This window comes from Callospermophilus lateralis, chromosome 19 (assembly GCF_048772815.1).
Source record: "Callospermophilus lateralis isolate mCalLat2 chromosome 19, mCalLat2.hap1, whole genome shotgun sequence".
Taxonomy (NCBI): Eukaryota; Metazoa; Chordata; class Mammalia; order Rodentia; family Sciuridae; genus Callospermophilus; species Callospermophilus lateralis.
The window spans coordinates 37967575-37984103 of NC_135323.1; the positions used below are offsets into that span (position 1 = coordinate 37967575).

A 16529-nucleotide genomic window follows, 5' to 3' on the forward strand; every position below is an offset into this window, starting at 1 on the left:
ACACCTGCGGAATCGCAGGCGGGGTGCAGGCTCATGTGTTCCCTTAGAGGGATGCCCCCAAACGTCTGGGCCCCAGGTTCCCCAGTGCAAGGGGCCACACCCCACAGTGAGGTTCCCAGGGTGCTCTGCCCCAGTGGGTTGGGGTTAGGGGTCAGCAGGCCGGGGCCTCCCCTGCTGCCCTGGTCTGTCCCTCAGGAGTTATTCCTGGGGTGCCATGGACCTGTATCAGGGTCCTGTTGGGGTGGATCCCAGCACAGCGAGCAGGGAGGGGATTCTCATGGGATCTGAATGTGGGGGTGCGGGTGGGAGGGGGTGGGTTTCTTGGCTGTAATCCCAGCCCACCCTTGTTCGTGGTCAGGGCCTGTTTGGGGCCTTGTTAGGGCAGGAGGAACCGGGGGCGTGTCCTGGCAGCAGGCGACTTGGTGTCTGGTGTTGTGTTTGTGATTGATACCGGGTCACCCTGTGCCAGGCCCCGCCAGGCTCTTGGCAGGTATTTGTGAGTTTCACTGGGGCCTGGGAGGCAGGTCCTGTTGAGACCCCGTCACAGAGGAGAAGGCAAGCTGGCAGCTCAGCCTGATTCTTCAGGGGACACCTGCAGGAGCCACCTCTCCGCAGCCCTCACGCTCACAGGGAAATCTGCCACCTAGGTCCTGCTGGGTCCTCAGTGTGAGCCGGGAGCCCAGACTGTGGGCAGCTATTTTGAGCATGATTTTGTCACCCGGAGGCTGCTTGGTGGCTAGGTTATTTGCATGTGTGCCTCAGGCGCCCCCTGGCGACATGAGAAGCCCCTCCACTTCCTCCTCCTTGGGCTGTGTTTAGCTCCGGGCCTTTTCAGGGACCCAGGGTCCTAGGCAGGGTCTCTGGGGCTGACAGTTCCCCAAGAGGCTGTGTGAATCCCTGTGTAAACTGTGGAGAGCTGTAACATGGACGGATTGGGGTAGAACGTGCTGTGTGAACCGTGGAGCTCGTGGAGGGGCCGGAGGTGGGGATGTTTGCAGCGTGCTGGAGGAAGTGGTGGGAGGAGCTCTGTCAACTGTAAGGTGACAGGGAGCCCTGGAAAGCCGGAGGGGGAATTCCTGTGTCAACTGTAGGTGCCGAGGAACCGGAAGGGGCCGTGTGGCCTGCTGGTGTCACCAGGTGGGTATAGGAAGGCCCCAGCCTGCCTAGGGTCCTGGGCCCCTGAGTCCCCAGACCTTGTCAGAGCCGGTGTCCAGGACAGCCTCACAGGTAGGGCCCCACCAGGATAGTGAACCCGAGGTGGTCCCTGCCCACCGCCATGGCTGCAGGTTTGGCTTCTGTACCTTGTGGCTCTGGGGGGCCCAGCCAGTGCCTCCCATTCTGGGGGTTTGTGGGTGCTGTTCCTCCGGCCTGCCCCAGGCTGCGGCACTCAGGCCACCCTCAGCTTCATGGAAACGGTGCTGTACCAGATGGTAGGCCCAGGTGACCGGTTCCTGACCAGCATGGTGAGGATCCTGGGAGGCCTTGGTGTTTCCCTCTGTCCCCTGGAGCCCATAGCCCCCGACAGGTCAGGGCGGAGGCTTGTGCCCGGCTAAGCACTGCTCAGGTGCCTCGGTGGCATCTTTAAAGACACACAGAGCAGCAGCAGGGACACTGGGAAGGACAAACAATTCTGGGAATCCCAGGATTCAAACCCTGCCGCCCTGGCTTCCCAGTGTTCATTGAACGTCACCTCCAGGCAGGACAGGCGCCGCATGGCCTCCAGAGGCCCGTGTCCCCCAGCACAGGATGGGCCGTTGCCCCCTGCCCAGGGCTGTCAGGAGGAGGTGTCTCAGGTCAGCGGCTTCCCTCCCTCCTTTCTGAAGTTGGAGCCACAGGAGGTCTGAGGGTCCCAGGTGTGTCGTCCTTGGTGGCGGGAAGGCCATGACTTAGCGGAGACCAGCAGGACACACTGTAGGGCCCCCAGGCTCTCCTGACAGGGAGTCTGCTGAGCTGCTTCCCTGTGGGTGGGAGGCCTGCGCAGCTCTGGGGCTGAGCACCAGTGCTGGCTGCTCCTCTCTACGGAGGCTCCTGGGCACCACAGATGGGCAGGTGTCCCCTCCGACTTGCCTGCTCTGTCCTGGCTTCCTGGGGCCACTCACAGAGCACCAAAGACCAAACCCCGGAACCTGGAACGGCTCTGGAGGCTGCAGGAGCAGGCGGAGGCTGGCTCCTCCTGAGGCCAAGGTGGCCCCCTTCTTGTGATGTCCCCATGTGGTTGCCCCTCTTGTCTGTCTGGGTCCAAATTTCCCCTTTTAGGGCTCTAGTCCTATTGGATGAGGGATCAACAGCGGCAGCATGACCTCATCTTAATTTGACAAATCTGCACTCAAATAAGGCTGCCTCTGAGGTCCGGGGGTCGGGACTGCAGCACAGGACTTGAGGGGAGGAAGGCGTTCAGCCCAGAGCCTCGGAGTTTGCCCAGTGTCTGGGGTCCGTGAGTGTCTGGGGTCCGTGAGTGTCTGGGGTCCGTGAGTGGCAGGGGTCCGTGAGTGGCAGGGTTCCATGGGCTTGGGTCACTGTCTCTGTCCCCAAAATACAAAGGAAGAACAGAAGCCACCTGGGGGTTGCTGAGAGTCGAGGGTGAGCTGGGGGGAGGAGGACACTTTTAGAAGAGGCACAGCCTGGCCTTTCCCACCTCTGGGCAGGGTTTGTGATGTCCTAAATCCACAGCACTGAGGGAGAAGGGTCTTCACCCACGTAAGCAGAGGGGAGGGGGATGCTGGAGCAGCAGCAGGGGACCCAGAGCCTGGAAGCAGGGGACCGAGGGTGTGCACGGCCAGCAGCCAACCCTGATGTACAGGAGGACTGTGGGGGTGGGGGTCCTAGGGAAGGAGTCACCCCAAGCACCTGCCCAACCCTCAGTCCCCCTTGCTCTGGCCCAGCCGTGACCCAGCCCAGAGTCTGCTGCAGGTTGAGGTGACCCATCCCCACCCCAGGGGCTCTGAGTGGTGGGGGGCTGTGCAGCCTGGGTTCCGATTTCCCTAACACAGGACTGACCCCAAGGAATGGGTGGGCAGGGACCTCTGGAGCCTTAGGCTGGGGCTCCGTTCTGGCCCCCCAGGTGCCGTCTGCCTACTGCCTCATCATTGGCCCTGGGCTGTGAGGGTGAAGGATCCGTCCATACCAGCTCTCCCAATGCAGAGGGCCTCCGGGAACAAGGCCAGAACCCCAGGGTGGAGGCAGGCCCAGCTGGGCACCTGGCTTTCCTGGACTGGGGCCCATGGTGATGGGCATGAGACCCTGAGACCCTGCAACAGCTGTTGTGATGTTTCAAAGCGCCCCCCCTTAGCTGCCCCTCGCACGGCATGGGGGTCTCCCGTCGCACAACCCCAGGTTAAGTGCTGGGGTCAGCAGGGGAGGGAGCTGGCTCTCTGGCTGGACCCTCTCAGGGCCGAGTGTGTCCTGCCATGCTGCCTGCAGTCCTGACCCAGGGCACCTGTGCAGGCTGGCGTGTCGAGAGGGCCAGGTGTGTTCAGGCTGAGTGAGGTCATCCTGCCATAGGTGGGCCTGGCTGGTGTCCCCATGAGAGAAAGGAGAGGGACACTGAGAGACGGGAGGAGGCCTCGTGACAACAGAGACGGAGCACGAGACCTCACAAGGCAAGGAAGGCCTAGGAGCGCAAGTGTCCTAGGCACTTCCACACCCTGACCTTGGACTTCAGGTCTCTGACCCTGGGGGAGGAGCATATTCCTACTATTTTAAGCCCCCCAGTTTGGGGTAGTTTGTTATGGCAACTGAGGACCTCCTCCACCCCCAGAGACACCGTGGAAGTGGGCTGCAGCCAGAGACACCAGGGGTCCCCATGGACAGGGATGTGAGTCCCCGTTTCAAGGCTGACTCCAGGACCCCCCCCCCATGTGAACCCAAGGGTTTCCTAGTCTGTTCCATGTAGTTGACCAGAAATGGAAAAACCCCAAACCTGAGGAACAGCGCTGAGGCCCCTGGCCCTGCCTGGCCTGGAACGTGATGGTTTGACCTCACGTGTGTCGGGAGAGGCAGAGATGCCGTGGTGGCCACGGGGTCAGGAAGGCCCTGGCTCACCTGCTGTGGTGGCCGCCCCACCCCCTCCGCCCTTGGCAGCCTTTCTTCAGTCTCGGCCCTGATTGGCCCCCAGGGACGCCCAGCTGTGTCTCCAGTGAGCTGCTGTCAGGGACCGAGAGCCACCTGCAAGCTCTGGGCAGGGAGGCCACATCCCCAGTCTGAGCAGCGAGGCCAGGGAGAGGCAGGGAGGGCCCAGGCCTCTGGCTACAGGCTCTGTGGTCCTGCACACAACCCTGATGGGTGGAGGCCGGACCAAGGCAGGAAGGAGACGGGACCTGGTTGGCCTCCCACCAGGAAGTGCCATCACTCGGGGACTCAGAGGTGGACACACAGAGAAATCACATAATGAGTGAGCCTCCTGCCAGTGTGGCTGCTGCTGAGTGTCATGGGGCAGGGAGGGCTGTGGCCTGAAGACTGCGGAGGGGCTCAGGGGGTGGGACAGCCCCACAGGTGGGTGTTGAGGCCCTGGAGGGGCGGAGCTGGGGGAGCTGAGGCCGAGCCCTGGGGTTGCAGAAGAGCATGCTGTCACTGAAGGACCCTGGAGGGGCCGAGCACAGGGCTCGGGTCCCTCACCTGCTGACCTGGCTGCACAGGGAGATCAGGACCTGGGGCAGCAGGGGACCAAGAAGAGTCACCTCCAGGGGCAGGGTGAGGCCGGGCCATCCGGACCCACTGATGTGGTGAGGGGACAGGATCCGACCTCCACCTAGCACCTCTCCTCAGGTGGGGCCACCAGCACATGCCCACCTCTGGTTACTTCCGGGGCCTTGGCCCAGGCTGGCCCCCGAGTCTGGAGCGTCTCAGGAAGGGCTCTCTGCACAGCAGGGTGGGATCAGGGCCCCGGCTGAGTCCCCTCCTCTCTCCCAGGCTCCTGCGAGAGCAGTGGATCCGAGCCAAGTACGAGCGGCAGGAGTTCATCATCCCCGAGAAGCAGGAGCCCTACTCTGCAGGTGAGCTGCCGTCTCTGCCTCCCTCCCCAGAGCACTATGAGGATCTTGTTCTGGTAACTGGCTCATTGGCTGGAGCCTGCGGTGTCCTGACGTGCTTTGCTTCACAGCATGGAGCTGAGTCCCCTCTGTGTGTGGTGCCTGTGAGGGCTGGTTGCCCGTTCCTCTGTAGGGGCCACAGGAGGGCTGTGGGCAGGGGCCCCCATTCCTGGCCTCAGTCTCCCCATCACATAGTAGGTGGCCCTGGCTTCAGGCCACACCCTCCGCAGGTGGCCCTGCAGCTGTGAACATCATGTGTCTCATTTAAAACCCCAAGTGCTGCTAGCTGTGGTGGCGCACACCCGTAATCCCAGTGGCTCCAGAGGCTGAGACAGGAGGATCGCAAGTTCAAAGCCAGCCTCAGCCAAGTGAGGCCCTAAGCAACTCAGGGAGACCCTGTCTCTAAATAAAATACAAAATAGGGCTGGGGATGGGGCTCAGTGGTCAGGTGCCCTTGAGTTCAATCCCTGGTACCCAAATAAATAAGTAAAATAAAACACCGGGTGCCCCAGTGGGTCCCCAGCCTGGATGTGCAGGGCTTCCTCCTGCTCACTATTCTATGTGTGGTGGGCGGGCTTCCAGCTGTTTCCCCAGGGCAGGGGAGGTAGTTCCATGCCACTCCAGGGGAGGACCCTTCAGAAGCCCAGTCTCCAGGGCTCCTGGAGAAGCTGGGCCTCTGCTGGACAGCTGGCCCCTAGGCCGGGCTGGCAGGCGGGTACCGCCCAGCTGAGACCTGCACATCCCAAGCCCTGGCTTTGTAAGCGTCCCCCATCTCCTGTGCTGCAGTTGACAGAGGGGCAGCCAAGGCAAGCAAGGGCAGCTGTGGGCCTGGTTTTGACACAGCCGACATCGGGTGGGTTCTAGAAGGCTGAACCGAGAGCAGCAAGGGCTGTCTGGAGATGCCAGGTCCCTTCTATGCGGAGACAGAGCCCTGGGCAGGCCTCACCTTTGACACCTTTGACACAGCACTGCCCTGCTGCCAGCACCATGTCCACCTCGCATCCAAGAGAGGCAGCCCCCAGGCTGCGGGGCACAGGATGCTGTGAGACCCAGCGGCTCCGCTCCTCGGCATCTGCCCCAGAGATGGGGACTGAGCAGGTTCTTGGGCACAAATGTCCACAGCAGCCTCCGCCATAAGTTGGGGGGCAGCCCAGATGCCATCAGCCAACAAAGGGATGGGCAGTGTGGCCTTCTGCACAGAGGGACGTTGCTCAGCCACAACGGGGCGGGGGGTGGTGGGTGGGACGGACCTGGACCTTGTGATGCTGAGCCAGAGAAGCCAGACCCGAAGGCACGTGTCGTGTTCTGTTTTCATGGCGCGTCCAGGGCAGGCCCCACAGGACGCGTCCAGGGAAGACTCGTCTCAAGGGGAAAGCAGGTCAGTGGTGGTGGTGGTGGGGCGTGAGCTCCTGCTAATGGGTGCCAGGCTCTCTTGCAGGGTGCTGGGGATGTTCTGGAACCAGCAGAGGTGGGGGGTGTTCAACGTCGTGAGTGGGCTCTGCTTTAAAACGATGTCTGCGGCGCTCAGTGAAAGAAGGATGACTTCCATCTCTTCTTGGAGAGAGGACAGTGGCCTCGTGCCCAGGGCAGAGCCTGGAGCTGAGACGGCCATGTGGCAGGCTCTGGAGGAGGACCCCACCCCATCGCCAGACCCTCTGATCCAGTTACTGTCGGCCCCAGGTCCTGCCTCTTCTAGGGTCCCAGACTTCAGAGCAGAGGCGAGAAAGAGCAGTGGTCCCCTGTCCCACCTCGGCCCTGGGCACTCCTGTGCTTTGCCCTGCCTGGAACTCCAGCCCACTGATGACGGAGCCCCCGGAGGGTCACCCAGAGCTCCTTTGTCTTTGACATAAGCACCTCAGCAATTTATCACAAGGTGGTGTATGACCTTGTGTCAGAGGCATGTGCAGGCTGGGCTGACGTAACCATATCCCTGAATGTGATGTCTCTTCCTGGAGCTCTCTTGTTGTAAGTGACAGAAAATCTACTGGGGAGGAGCAAAGCTAGAAATGGATTGGCTCACATAATTGGGTCTAGCTTCAGGCATAGCTTGATCTAGGGGTTTAAGTGGTGTTCTGTCAGGACTTGGTTTCAGGGTCACCACCTTCCAGTTGTGTTTCTCTGGGCTAGCACCAAACTGCTGAGGGCACCTTGACTCTAGCAGAGTTGGATTTCACATCCCCTCTTGTTGGGGCTTCAAGGTAGAGGTGAGTGGAATGCACAGAGGGGCCAGAAACGTCTGGGCTGGTCTGACCAGTCCAGGTTGTACGTGTGATCCTGTCACTCGACCAGGGTGATGGAGGGCCCTGGGTTGTATGCTTGCCTCTGGAGCCACAGTGGTCTTCCTGAGAAGAAGTGGGGTCCAGGTTCCAGAAGTCTGATGCATGCTGGCAACAAAATCAACAGGTAGCACCCCAGTAGGCTGGAGGGTGACGCATCCTGTGGGTGCATTTGGGGTGTCAGTTCCTGGTGCTTAGGTCACCAGGGGCCTGGTCTCTCCCAGCTCATAAGCAGGGCTCAGGAAGTGGGGATGCCACTGTAAGTCAGGAGGCCTCCCCAGGCCCCAGGATCCCCCAGAATCCTCTTACTATCTTGAGACTGATGCCAGCTGTGGAGTGTTTGAGATGCAGCTCAAGGCACTCGCTGGGCCGCTGGGCAGCAGAGACCTCCCAGCAGGGCAGACTCCAGAGGCTCAGATGTTCCAGGGTGCACACTGGCAGGGCGGAGCCTGGGCCTGGCATGGGCCTTGGTGGGCCACGGCTAAGCAGGAGATGTCCTGCCAGATCTAGTGAAGGCATCATGGTCTTCAGACCCCAGCTGGGATTCGCTCACGGAGGGCTGGCCATCTGAATGCATCTGTGTCCTGGCTTCACGGCCAGTGTGGTGTTCATAGGGTGGGAGGGCAGGGGCCCTCTGGGCTAGGTGAGGGCTTGGATGAGCACCTCATCTTTCTAAATGCAATTGTGAGGGGCAGAGTTCAGCTGAGCCCATGAGATTCCAGACACACCTGGAGCTTGGCTGAGGGGCACAGAGCAGGAGAGGGAGTAGGGCCGTCCACCCAGGGGAAGGATCCCACCTCATGGTCCCTTGTTCCAGCCACTTTCTCCTCTGCCTCGGGGGCCATTGGCCCAGGAGGGATTGGGTGCGACCCTCCCCAGATGAGAAATAACTCTGACCCTGGAGGGCTGTGTGGGGGCCTTCCAGTCCTTTCTGCAGCTGGTCTTCTCCCTCCCACCTTTGGCATCTCTGCCTGGGAGCTGCACCCAGCATCGGCCCCCAGAGGGGCTCAGATCAGGCTCCCCTCGAGGAGGAAATAAGACCCTAGGACCCTCGGGTGCTGCCTGCACAGAGGGACCGACTACAGACCCACCACAGGGACCCACCACATTTATATTCTCTCCCCTTTAAAGCGTTGCCACCACAATGACGACACCGGGCCTGAACACTCCACCCTTGGGTGGCCGTTCCCAGCTGAACCCTGAGTGTGGGCAGGACCTGGGGTCATCAGTACACCCTTCCTCCACTAAGCCACCCCCACACAGGGCACCCCAGGGTCACATGGGGGGTACCAGGCCACGGGCCAGAACTTGGGCCTATGAAGCCCCAGTGGTGGGGAGCCGCTGGGGTCCCCTGGGGCCCAGGAGCTGGAGCGGCCCTGTGCTCAGGTCCCCCGAAGCCACCTCTGCCCCTCCACCTGCTCTGGCAGAGTGTCTGCCTCTCCTGGCCATCTCTGCCAGCTGGGCTCAGAGTGGGGAAGCCCCCGGCCACTGTCTCCGCTTGTGGGGTGCCATGTCCTATGAGAGTCTCCCCACCTGTTTCTGGGGGCAGAGTGAGTGTCTGGGGACCGCAGGCTGGTCCCGAGTCCTGCACCCCAAACCCCAACCTGGAGCTCTGCTGGGTGGACGGTAGGTCCCAATTGCTCAGGTGGAGCCAGGGTCCCCCTCCAGATCCCCCTCTTCCTTCAGTGCCCAGGTGGGTGGAGTGGACGGGAGCCTCCCTGGGTGGGCAGGGAGCAGGGCTCCCCGCTGGAGCCCCTTCAGGCTGCCCCAGGGGATTCCCAGGCCCCTCTGGCTCCGCCCCTCGTTTGCCACAGAGGACTTTCTCATGATGGCAGGTGGGCCCCTCCCTGAGGCCATTGTGAAATGCAGAAGTCCCTCCCGGTGGAGAAAGGGGAAATGGGGTGAGGCCTGGGACTCTGCACCAAGAAGTGACCTCAGAGCTGCCCTGGAATGAGCCAGAACTGTGGGCTCCCAGGGCTGCTGCGGAGGGGACAGTTTCCACCAAGGACCGGTGCAGGACTCAGTGAGCCAGAGCAGAGGAGCCACAGGCTCAGAGTGGCTTCCCCAAGGCTGGTCAGCAACCAAAGGCCAGGTGGTGGGGACATCCAGGAAGGGGGGCACCTGGATGCCCCTCACCGCAGGTCGACCCTTAGTGGGGTCACGGGTGACATGGGCACCTGGCCCAGTGCACTGAGAAGCCAGGTCCTTCAACATTCTTACTGGAAAGGTGGAATCTCACTCCACCTACTCTAAGAAGCTGGAGGAAATGACAGACCCGCCCTCTGCCCTCGGGCAAGGTCATCCACTCCAGTCAAGCCCAGAGTGGGGAGGAGAGAAAGGCAGGAGGGACGCTGTGTGCATGGCCGGTGGGTGCTGCAGCAGGAAGGCCCAGCGTCAAACTGTGCTCAGAGTACAGCAGCCAGCGCTTCAAAACAGTTTCCCCCGGGGGAGACTTGTCCCCGGGCAGCCGCTGCCACCCCCTCCAGCTCTGGCGTCCAGCAGCTGCTGTCTGACCCCGTGGGTTTTCCTGCTCTGGATGTTGCACACAAACGGAATCGTGAGCCTTGTGGCTGTCTGGGTTGGCTTGTCACAGAGCGCCGCTCGTCCTCGCTGTTGCATGGACTACTTTTTGCAACTTTCCTTGAAGTCTAAAATTAGTTCAAAAGAAGAAGTCAACCGGGACTGGCTGTGCTGGGAGCCGGAGGTGCCCGACAGCGGGGTCTCCAGGTACCCTGGCGCCCACCAACCCTGCGTCTTGTCCCCCACCCTGCGGGTCCCCATCTGGACCCTTCCCCCAGGGGGACCTCTGTGGAGGCAGAGACCAAGTGTCCCTTCCAGCTCAGGTGTCCCCAGGGCCTGCTAGCCACCAGCACTCTTGGGTGTCTGGCTCTGCTACCCCACAGGAATAGGGGGCAGGGCAGGCTGGGGTCCCCCCGGGCATATCCTCTCCTGGAGTGGGGTTTGGGAGTGGTCTCACTGTCCAGGGTGAGTGAGGGAAGGCAGGTCCCAGACCCAGGGTCAGGCAGGTGCTTGTGGCCCCCAACTTTGCCCGCTCATGAGGGAGCAGCTGGGAATGGGACTCCCACGCCCAGGGTACTGGGGGGCTGAGAGTGCTCAGGAACAAGGGCCACTTCTGGCTCAGGGTGCCAAGGGAGCAGATGGGGCTCCATGGGTGGGGGCAGGGGTGGGGAGCCTGCAAGCTCTCTTTGGTGACAGGCTTGTCCCCAGGTGTCAGCTGACTTGGCAGGCCCTCACTTCTGTCTCAGTGTCCTGGAGCCAGGGGCTTGGGACACTGGGATACAGATCCCCTCACAGCAACAGAGCCCTGTCCCCCCACCCGCTGAGTGGCCCTCCTTGGCCAGGGCCACTGGTGTGTGGGAAGTGCCCAGGCCTTCCCAGTATGTGGGGATGTGGGGCATTATGGGTGTGTCCTCATGCCTGCCCCTCCCAGGCCCCTGCTCTTGGGTTGACCCCGTGACAGCTGTCCCTGCCTCCAGCCGAGCCTCAATGGTGGCCTTTGATGGGCCCACACAATGCCCCATGTTGTCCAGGGGCCAGGCCACCGCTCACCAGCAGACCCGGCTTCCTTCCCTGAAGACTGGGTCCCTCCGGGAATGGCCCCGCCTCCTCCGCCTCCCTTCCTGGGGCTGAGTGGTGGCCCTCCTAGGACGCCTGGTTGTACCAGGCAGGGATGTCCCAGGGCTGCCACCACCCTCAACCTTTGTCCTATCTTAGGGAGATGGAGAGGTACAGTGGGCTGGGACTTCCTGAGTGACCGGGCCTCGCCCAGCCTTGGCTTGCCTGATGTGTGGTGGGGACAGCCTGGTGCCCAGCACAGGGAGTTACTGGGCACTTGCTCAGTGTGGGTGTCCCTAGGGGAGGATGCCAAATACCTTGAGGAGACATGTTTGTGGGGTTTGGTGGGAGGCGGGTGGGGCTGCCTATTCCTCCCTGGGGCAGGATACTTGCGGGTCTCAGGACTGTTGGCCTTACCTCCTGGCAGCATTCCCCCCAGGGTGGCTCAGGGTTTGGGTGCTGTGCAGTGGGGAGGGGCTCTTCCATACCCCGGAGGGGTGGCCCCGCAGCTCTGCGCAGGCGGCCTAGGGTTATCGGCCTGGAGTTACTGTTCACACGACCCCTCTAGGCACTGTGGCTGCTGGCCAGCCATTTAGGAGTGCCCGGGCCTCTTCCGGGGCTAGTGTGTGCCCTTTGCTGTGGGGTGCACCCAGGACAAGAGGTGCACAGTGGCTCAGGAGCCACCAGCCCCACCCTCTGGCCTCACCTTAGTATCTGTGGCCACTGTTCCTTCCTGTGATGTGCTGAAGTGACATCAGGGGCCCTGTGTCCAGCTGTGCCGAATGTGCTGGATAAGTCCAGTGGTCTCGCTGGCTCTCAGGGACCATGGTGGTCTAGCAGACCTTGCCTCAGTCCTGTCCCTTTGATAGAGCCAGGAGGGGGATGATGGAGGTCTCACCGGCCAGTTGGTGAGGCCCTGACTCAGTACCAGCTACCCTGCTGGTCACTGTGTAGCCCTGCAGCACCAGGCAGTGTCTCTGGGCCCTGTGTAGCTTGGGAGCAGAGGGCAGCAGGGGCCACACGCACCGAGTCGGCCTCTGCACCTTGAGCCCACTCAGGATGGATGGCCCTGAAGCCTCGCTCCACCTGCCTCCACGTGGCTCCCTCTCCCCTCTGGAGTTTACTTCCCAGTGTGAGACCCCAGCAGGCAGCAGCGAGGCCCCCAGAGTGTGGGTGCTGATTTTTGCTTCCTCTATCAACTTAGAAGGTGCCCAGAGGTCCTGCCCAGGTGACAGGCCAGCAAGGACCCAGGGAGTTAGGGGACAGAGCCCAGGTGCCTCGGGCAGTGGGCAGGGAGAGGCAGAGTCCTGAGCAGTTTTACAGATGTGGCCTTTGGCTCTGGGTTGAGCTCTCCAAGGTGTGGCTGGCCCACATGGACTCGAAAGTCCAGAGACCGGGTCCTGGGCCTGGGCTGGGCAGGGTTGGGTGAAGGGGCCTCAGTTTCTCTGATGCCGTCTCCCCACCCCGCAGTCCCAGCTCTAGGCTCACCTTTCACTGAGGCAACACCCCAGCAGGAGACCCCTAACAGTGGGAGAGGGCCCCACTGAGAGGCCCAGGCACAGGATGCCCAGCCACCCACCACTCAGCAATCCTGGCCATCACCCTCAAAGCAAGGCCATACAGTTCCCTGCCCCAATTTAAAAAAAAAAATACACACACACACAATTACATGGCATGATTGACGTACACTTTGCATATCCGTTTTAGAGCACAGTCTCAGAGCTGCAGCAGACGCAATGTACAGAACCCCGACTTCACCTGAGAACCCCGCAGTCCTCTTGCCTGCCCCTGCAGCCCCCGTGGCCACTGCCCTGCCTTCTGCCTGTAGCTCTGCCCTCCTGTGTCGCTGGGTGGAGACGCGCAGGGTGTGCCTGGCTCCCTCCCTGGGCACACAGGAGGCTCCTCGCATTGCTGCAGGTCCAGGGTGGCTCTGTGGCAAGGTGCACCACGGTGGGTGTGTTCTGTTCCTGCTGAGGGATTCGGGTTGTGTCCGGTTTGTGACTCGAGAGAGTAAAGCCGTCACCCGCACACACCCTTGTCATTTCTCCTGGACTTTCACGGCTCTCTGGTCACATGCACGTGTGTGTTTCCCATAGAAGAAGCCTCCAACCTGCTTTGCAGGTGGCCTGCCGTTCGTGTCCCCAGGGCACTGTAGCAGGCCGGCCGCTCTGTGTCTGGCTGGGTTTGCTGTCCTTGGGTGCAGGCAGTCCCCTCATGACGGAAGCGCAGTGCGCTCCAGCGTGCCCACTGCGGTCGACCCCAGAAGCTTCTTTACTCTGGAGCAGAGGCCGCTTCCTGGGGTGCTGGGTTCAGCATGCAGTAGGTATTCAATTAGTGCTGAGCAAGTTGACAGCCTGTGCCTTGGGACTGCAACTTCCAGAGAAGTTGGTTGCTGGGTCCACCAGCCTTAAGTGTGGGCAGGAGGACAGTTGTGCAGGTGGCCCGGAGTGGGGGGGCCGAGAGCATGGAACAAGGGCCCGAGCAGCAGAGGTGCAGGCCCTGCTGGCTGTATCGCTGGCCAAGGGCCCAGTCTAGGGTGGGCAGGTCCTCTAACCAGGTTGCTCGGGGTCAGGACAGAGCCTGGACACTTTTCATCCCTGGGCTGACCCTGTTCCTGAGAAGGAAGCAGAGGCTCTGGAGGTTTGGACTTGGGTGCAGGGACCCTGGCCAGCACCCATCTGAAACACCCTCATGTCTAGATGAGGCCTCCTGCTGTCTCGCCACATGGGCTCCAAGTGCGTCCCTGGCCCTGTGGCCTCGGATGTGTGCTGGACTACGAGCATCCACAGAACCGCCTCGGTGCCCAGCCCTTGGCAGCAGCAGCAGCTGTTGGGGGCAGCTGGTCAGCAGGAGTCCAGAGCTTGCCCTGCCCCGTGGCCTGCGGGCTCCTGAGGCACTGCTGCCACCTGCTGGGCACTGCCGGTATGGCAAGCAGAAAGGCGGCTGGTGGGCTGGGGCCAGCAAGTACCTGGGAAGTTCTGGGCCTAAGTGAGGTGGGGGTGTGAAGTGCCTGCCAGGGGCTGGGCCACGAGGCTGGGGGACACTTTGCTGCCAACATCCTTACTCTGGCCTGCTTGCGAAGGCACTATCCAGCACTCTTTGGAGTCCTGCTCAGCAGCTGGGGCAGAGAGACTGGACCTGATGCTTAAGAGGACCAAGTGGCCCTACAGCCTGCCTGGCTTGGTGCCCGCTCAGTTGGCCAGGCATGTTCTGAGCATGTCCTGCTTGGGCACTGGGGACACAGTCGGGGGGCAAGGGCAGGTCAGCATCTCCACAGGCTTCAGAGATTCTCACGGGGCCCCTGAAGTTGTAGGGGCGGCAGTGGGCCATGCCTGGCACTGTCCGGAGACAGAGCTGACCGCCCCCTCCTGACACAGGCTTCTGCCTTTTATGGCCCCATGTCTCAGGGAGCAGAGAAAATAGCCCTTTGTCTCTGTTGTTGGGAATGAGGCTGCCCAGCAGCTGAGGGGACGTGATGGGGGACTTGGTGGTCGGGTTGAGCGGTGTCTGAACCGTGAGGCATCCCAGCCGTCAGGGTGTGGCTCCACGGCTGCTGGATGGTGATGAGCACGCGCAGGGGCTGCCCTCCCACAGTGGTGCTGCCAGCCCTTCCCTGCATCCAGGTCATGTTCCCCTTGAGCCCCTCCGGTGACGCTTCATGGAGCTTCCAGACCCTGGGGGCAGCAGGACCCTGTTCTCGAAAGAGAGCTGCTCTGAAACCCAGCAAGCCTGCCGTGTCTGCCCAAGGAAGACCCTGAGAAGCACAAAGCTGTATCCACTGGGTGGGAGGACATGTCCCTACTGCACAGTAGGGCCCAGGACAGCCCCAAAGTGGAAGCAACCCAGATGTCCATCAGCACATGGGACATGTGGGACCATGGGCAACTCACAAAGGAATCCTATTGCATATGGCAGCTCAGGGGCAGCTCCAGAGAACATCCCAGGGAGGGGAAGTGGCAGGCCACCTGATTCCATGAAGTTCCAGAGGGATGGATGGATGGATGGATGGGAAAATGGATAGGGGGATGAACGGATGGGTAAACAGATGAGTGGGCTGGGTGGATGGTGGGTAGGTGGATGGTGGATAGGTGGATGGGTGGGTGGGTGGATGGGTGGGTAGGTGGATGGTGGGTAGGTGGATGGTGGATAGGTGGATGGGTGGGTGGGTGGATGGGTGGGTAGGTGGATGGTGGGTAGGTGGATGGTGGATAGGTGGATGGGTGGGTGGGTGGATGGGTGGGTAGGTGGATGGTGGGTAGGTGGATGGTGGATAGGTGGATGGGTGGGTGGGTGGATGGGTGGGTAGGTGGATGGGTGGGTAGGTGGATGGTGGATGGGTGGATGGGTGGGTGGGGGGATGGGTGGATGGTGGATAGGTGGATGGGTGGGTGGGTGGATGGGTGGGTAGGTGGATGGTGGGTAGGTGGATGGGTGGGTAGGTGGATGGTGGGTAGGTGGATGGGTGGGTGGGGGGATGGGTGGATGGTGGATAGGGGGATGGTGGGTGGGTGGATGGGTGGGTGGGTGGATGGGTGGGTAGGTGGATGGTGGGTAGGTGGATGGTGGATAGGTGGATGGGTGGGTGGGTGGATGGGTGGGTAGGTGGATGGTGGGTAGGTGGATGGTGGATGGGTGGATGGGTGGGTGGGTGGATGGGTGGGTAGGTGGATGGTGGGTAGGTGGATGGTGGATGGGTGGATGGGTGGATGGGTGGGTGGGTGGATGGGTGGGTAGGTGGATGGTGGGTAGGTGGATGGTGGATAGGTGGATGGGTGGGTGGGTGGATGGGTGGATGGGTGGGTAGGTGGATGGTGGATAAGTGGATGGTGGATAGGTGGATGGGTGGGTGGGGAGATGGGTGGGATGGGTGCATGGATGGGTTGGAGGGTGGGGTGGGAAGATGGATGAGTGGGTAGATGAATGGGATGGATAGATGAGATGGGTGGAGGGATGAGTGGGTGGGTGGGTAGGTAGATTGGCACATGGATGGGTGGATGGATGGGTTGGAGGGTGGGATGGGAAGATGAATGAGTGGGTAGGTGAGTGGGATGGATAGATGAGATGGGTGGATGGGTGGGTGGATGGGTAGGTGGGTTGGTGCATGGATGAGTGGGACAGGATGGGTGGGTGGGTGGATGGGTGGGTGGAAGGGTTGGAGGGTGGTGGGAAGATGGATGAGTGGGTAAATGAATGAGATGGGTGGATGGATGGGTGGGTGAGTGGGTGGGTTGGCGTGTGGATGGGTGGAACAGGATGGGTGGGTAGGTGGGGGGGTGGGAATGATGGTAAAGTGAAGCCTAATGGTGTAGGGAGGGGAACAGATGCTTTGGAGTTGGGTGAGTCATTACCAAAAACCACCCACGCGCATTCTTGTGACACCTGGTGTCAGAACTCCAAGGTGACTCTCCAGGGCTCGAGCAAGTGTGTGGTGTGCTGTCGGGGGCTCTGTGTGGCCCAGGCCTTGCTTGGCATCTCCCCACCTCTTCCGGCTGGTCTTCCTGCCTTGCCTCCTTGTGGTGACCACGTCCCCCTGACCTCCCAGGACACCTCCCATCCCATGGTCCTCAGCCACCTCTGCAGATCCTTCTGTCACCTAGGTGTGGGGAGACCAGTGGACACTGGGGCCACCACCATGGGCATGGGTGGCCCG

General features: G+C 61.6%; 1 protein-coding gene across 1 annotated transcript in view; it reads left to right on the forward strand.

Moving 5' to 3' along the window:
- The window catches only part of Adap1 (ArfGAP with dual PH domains 1), a 44201-nt gene that overhangs the window by 21395 nt on the left and 6277 nt on the right, over positions 1-16529 (forward strand). The window contains exon 4 of the mRNA XM_076839742.1: positions 4909-4991. Within this exon, the coding sequence (XP_076695857.1) occupies positions 4909-4991 (83 nt within the window). The remainder of the gene's footprint in view (positions 1-4908; positions 4992-16529) is intronic.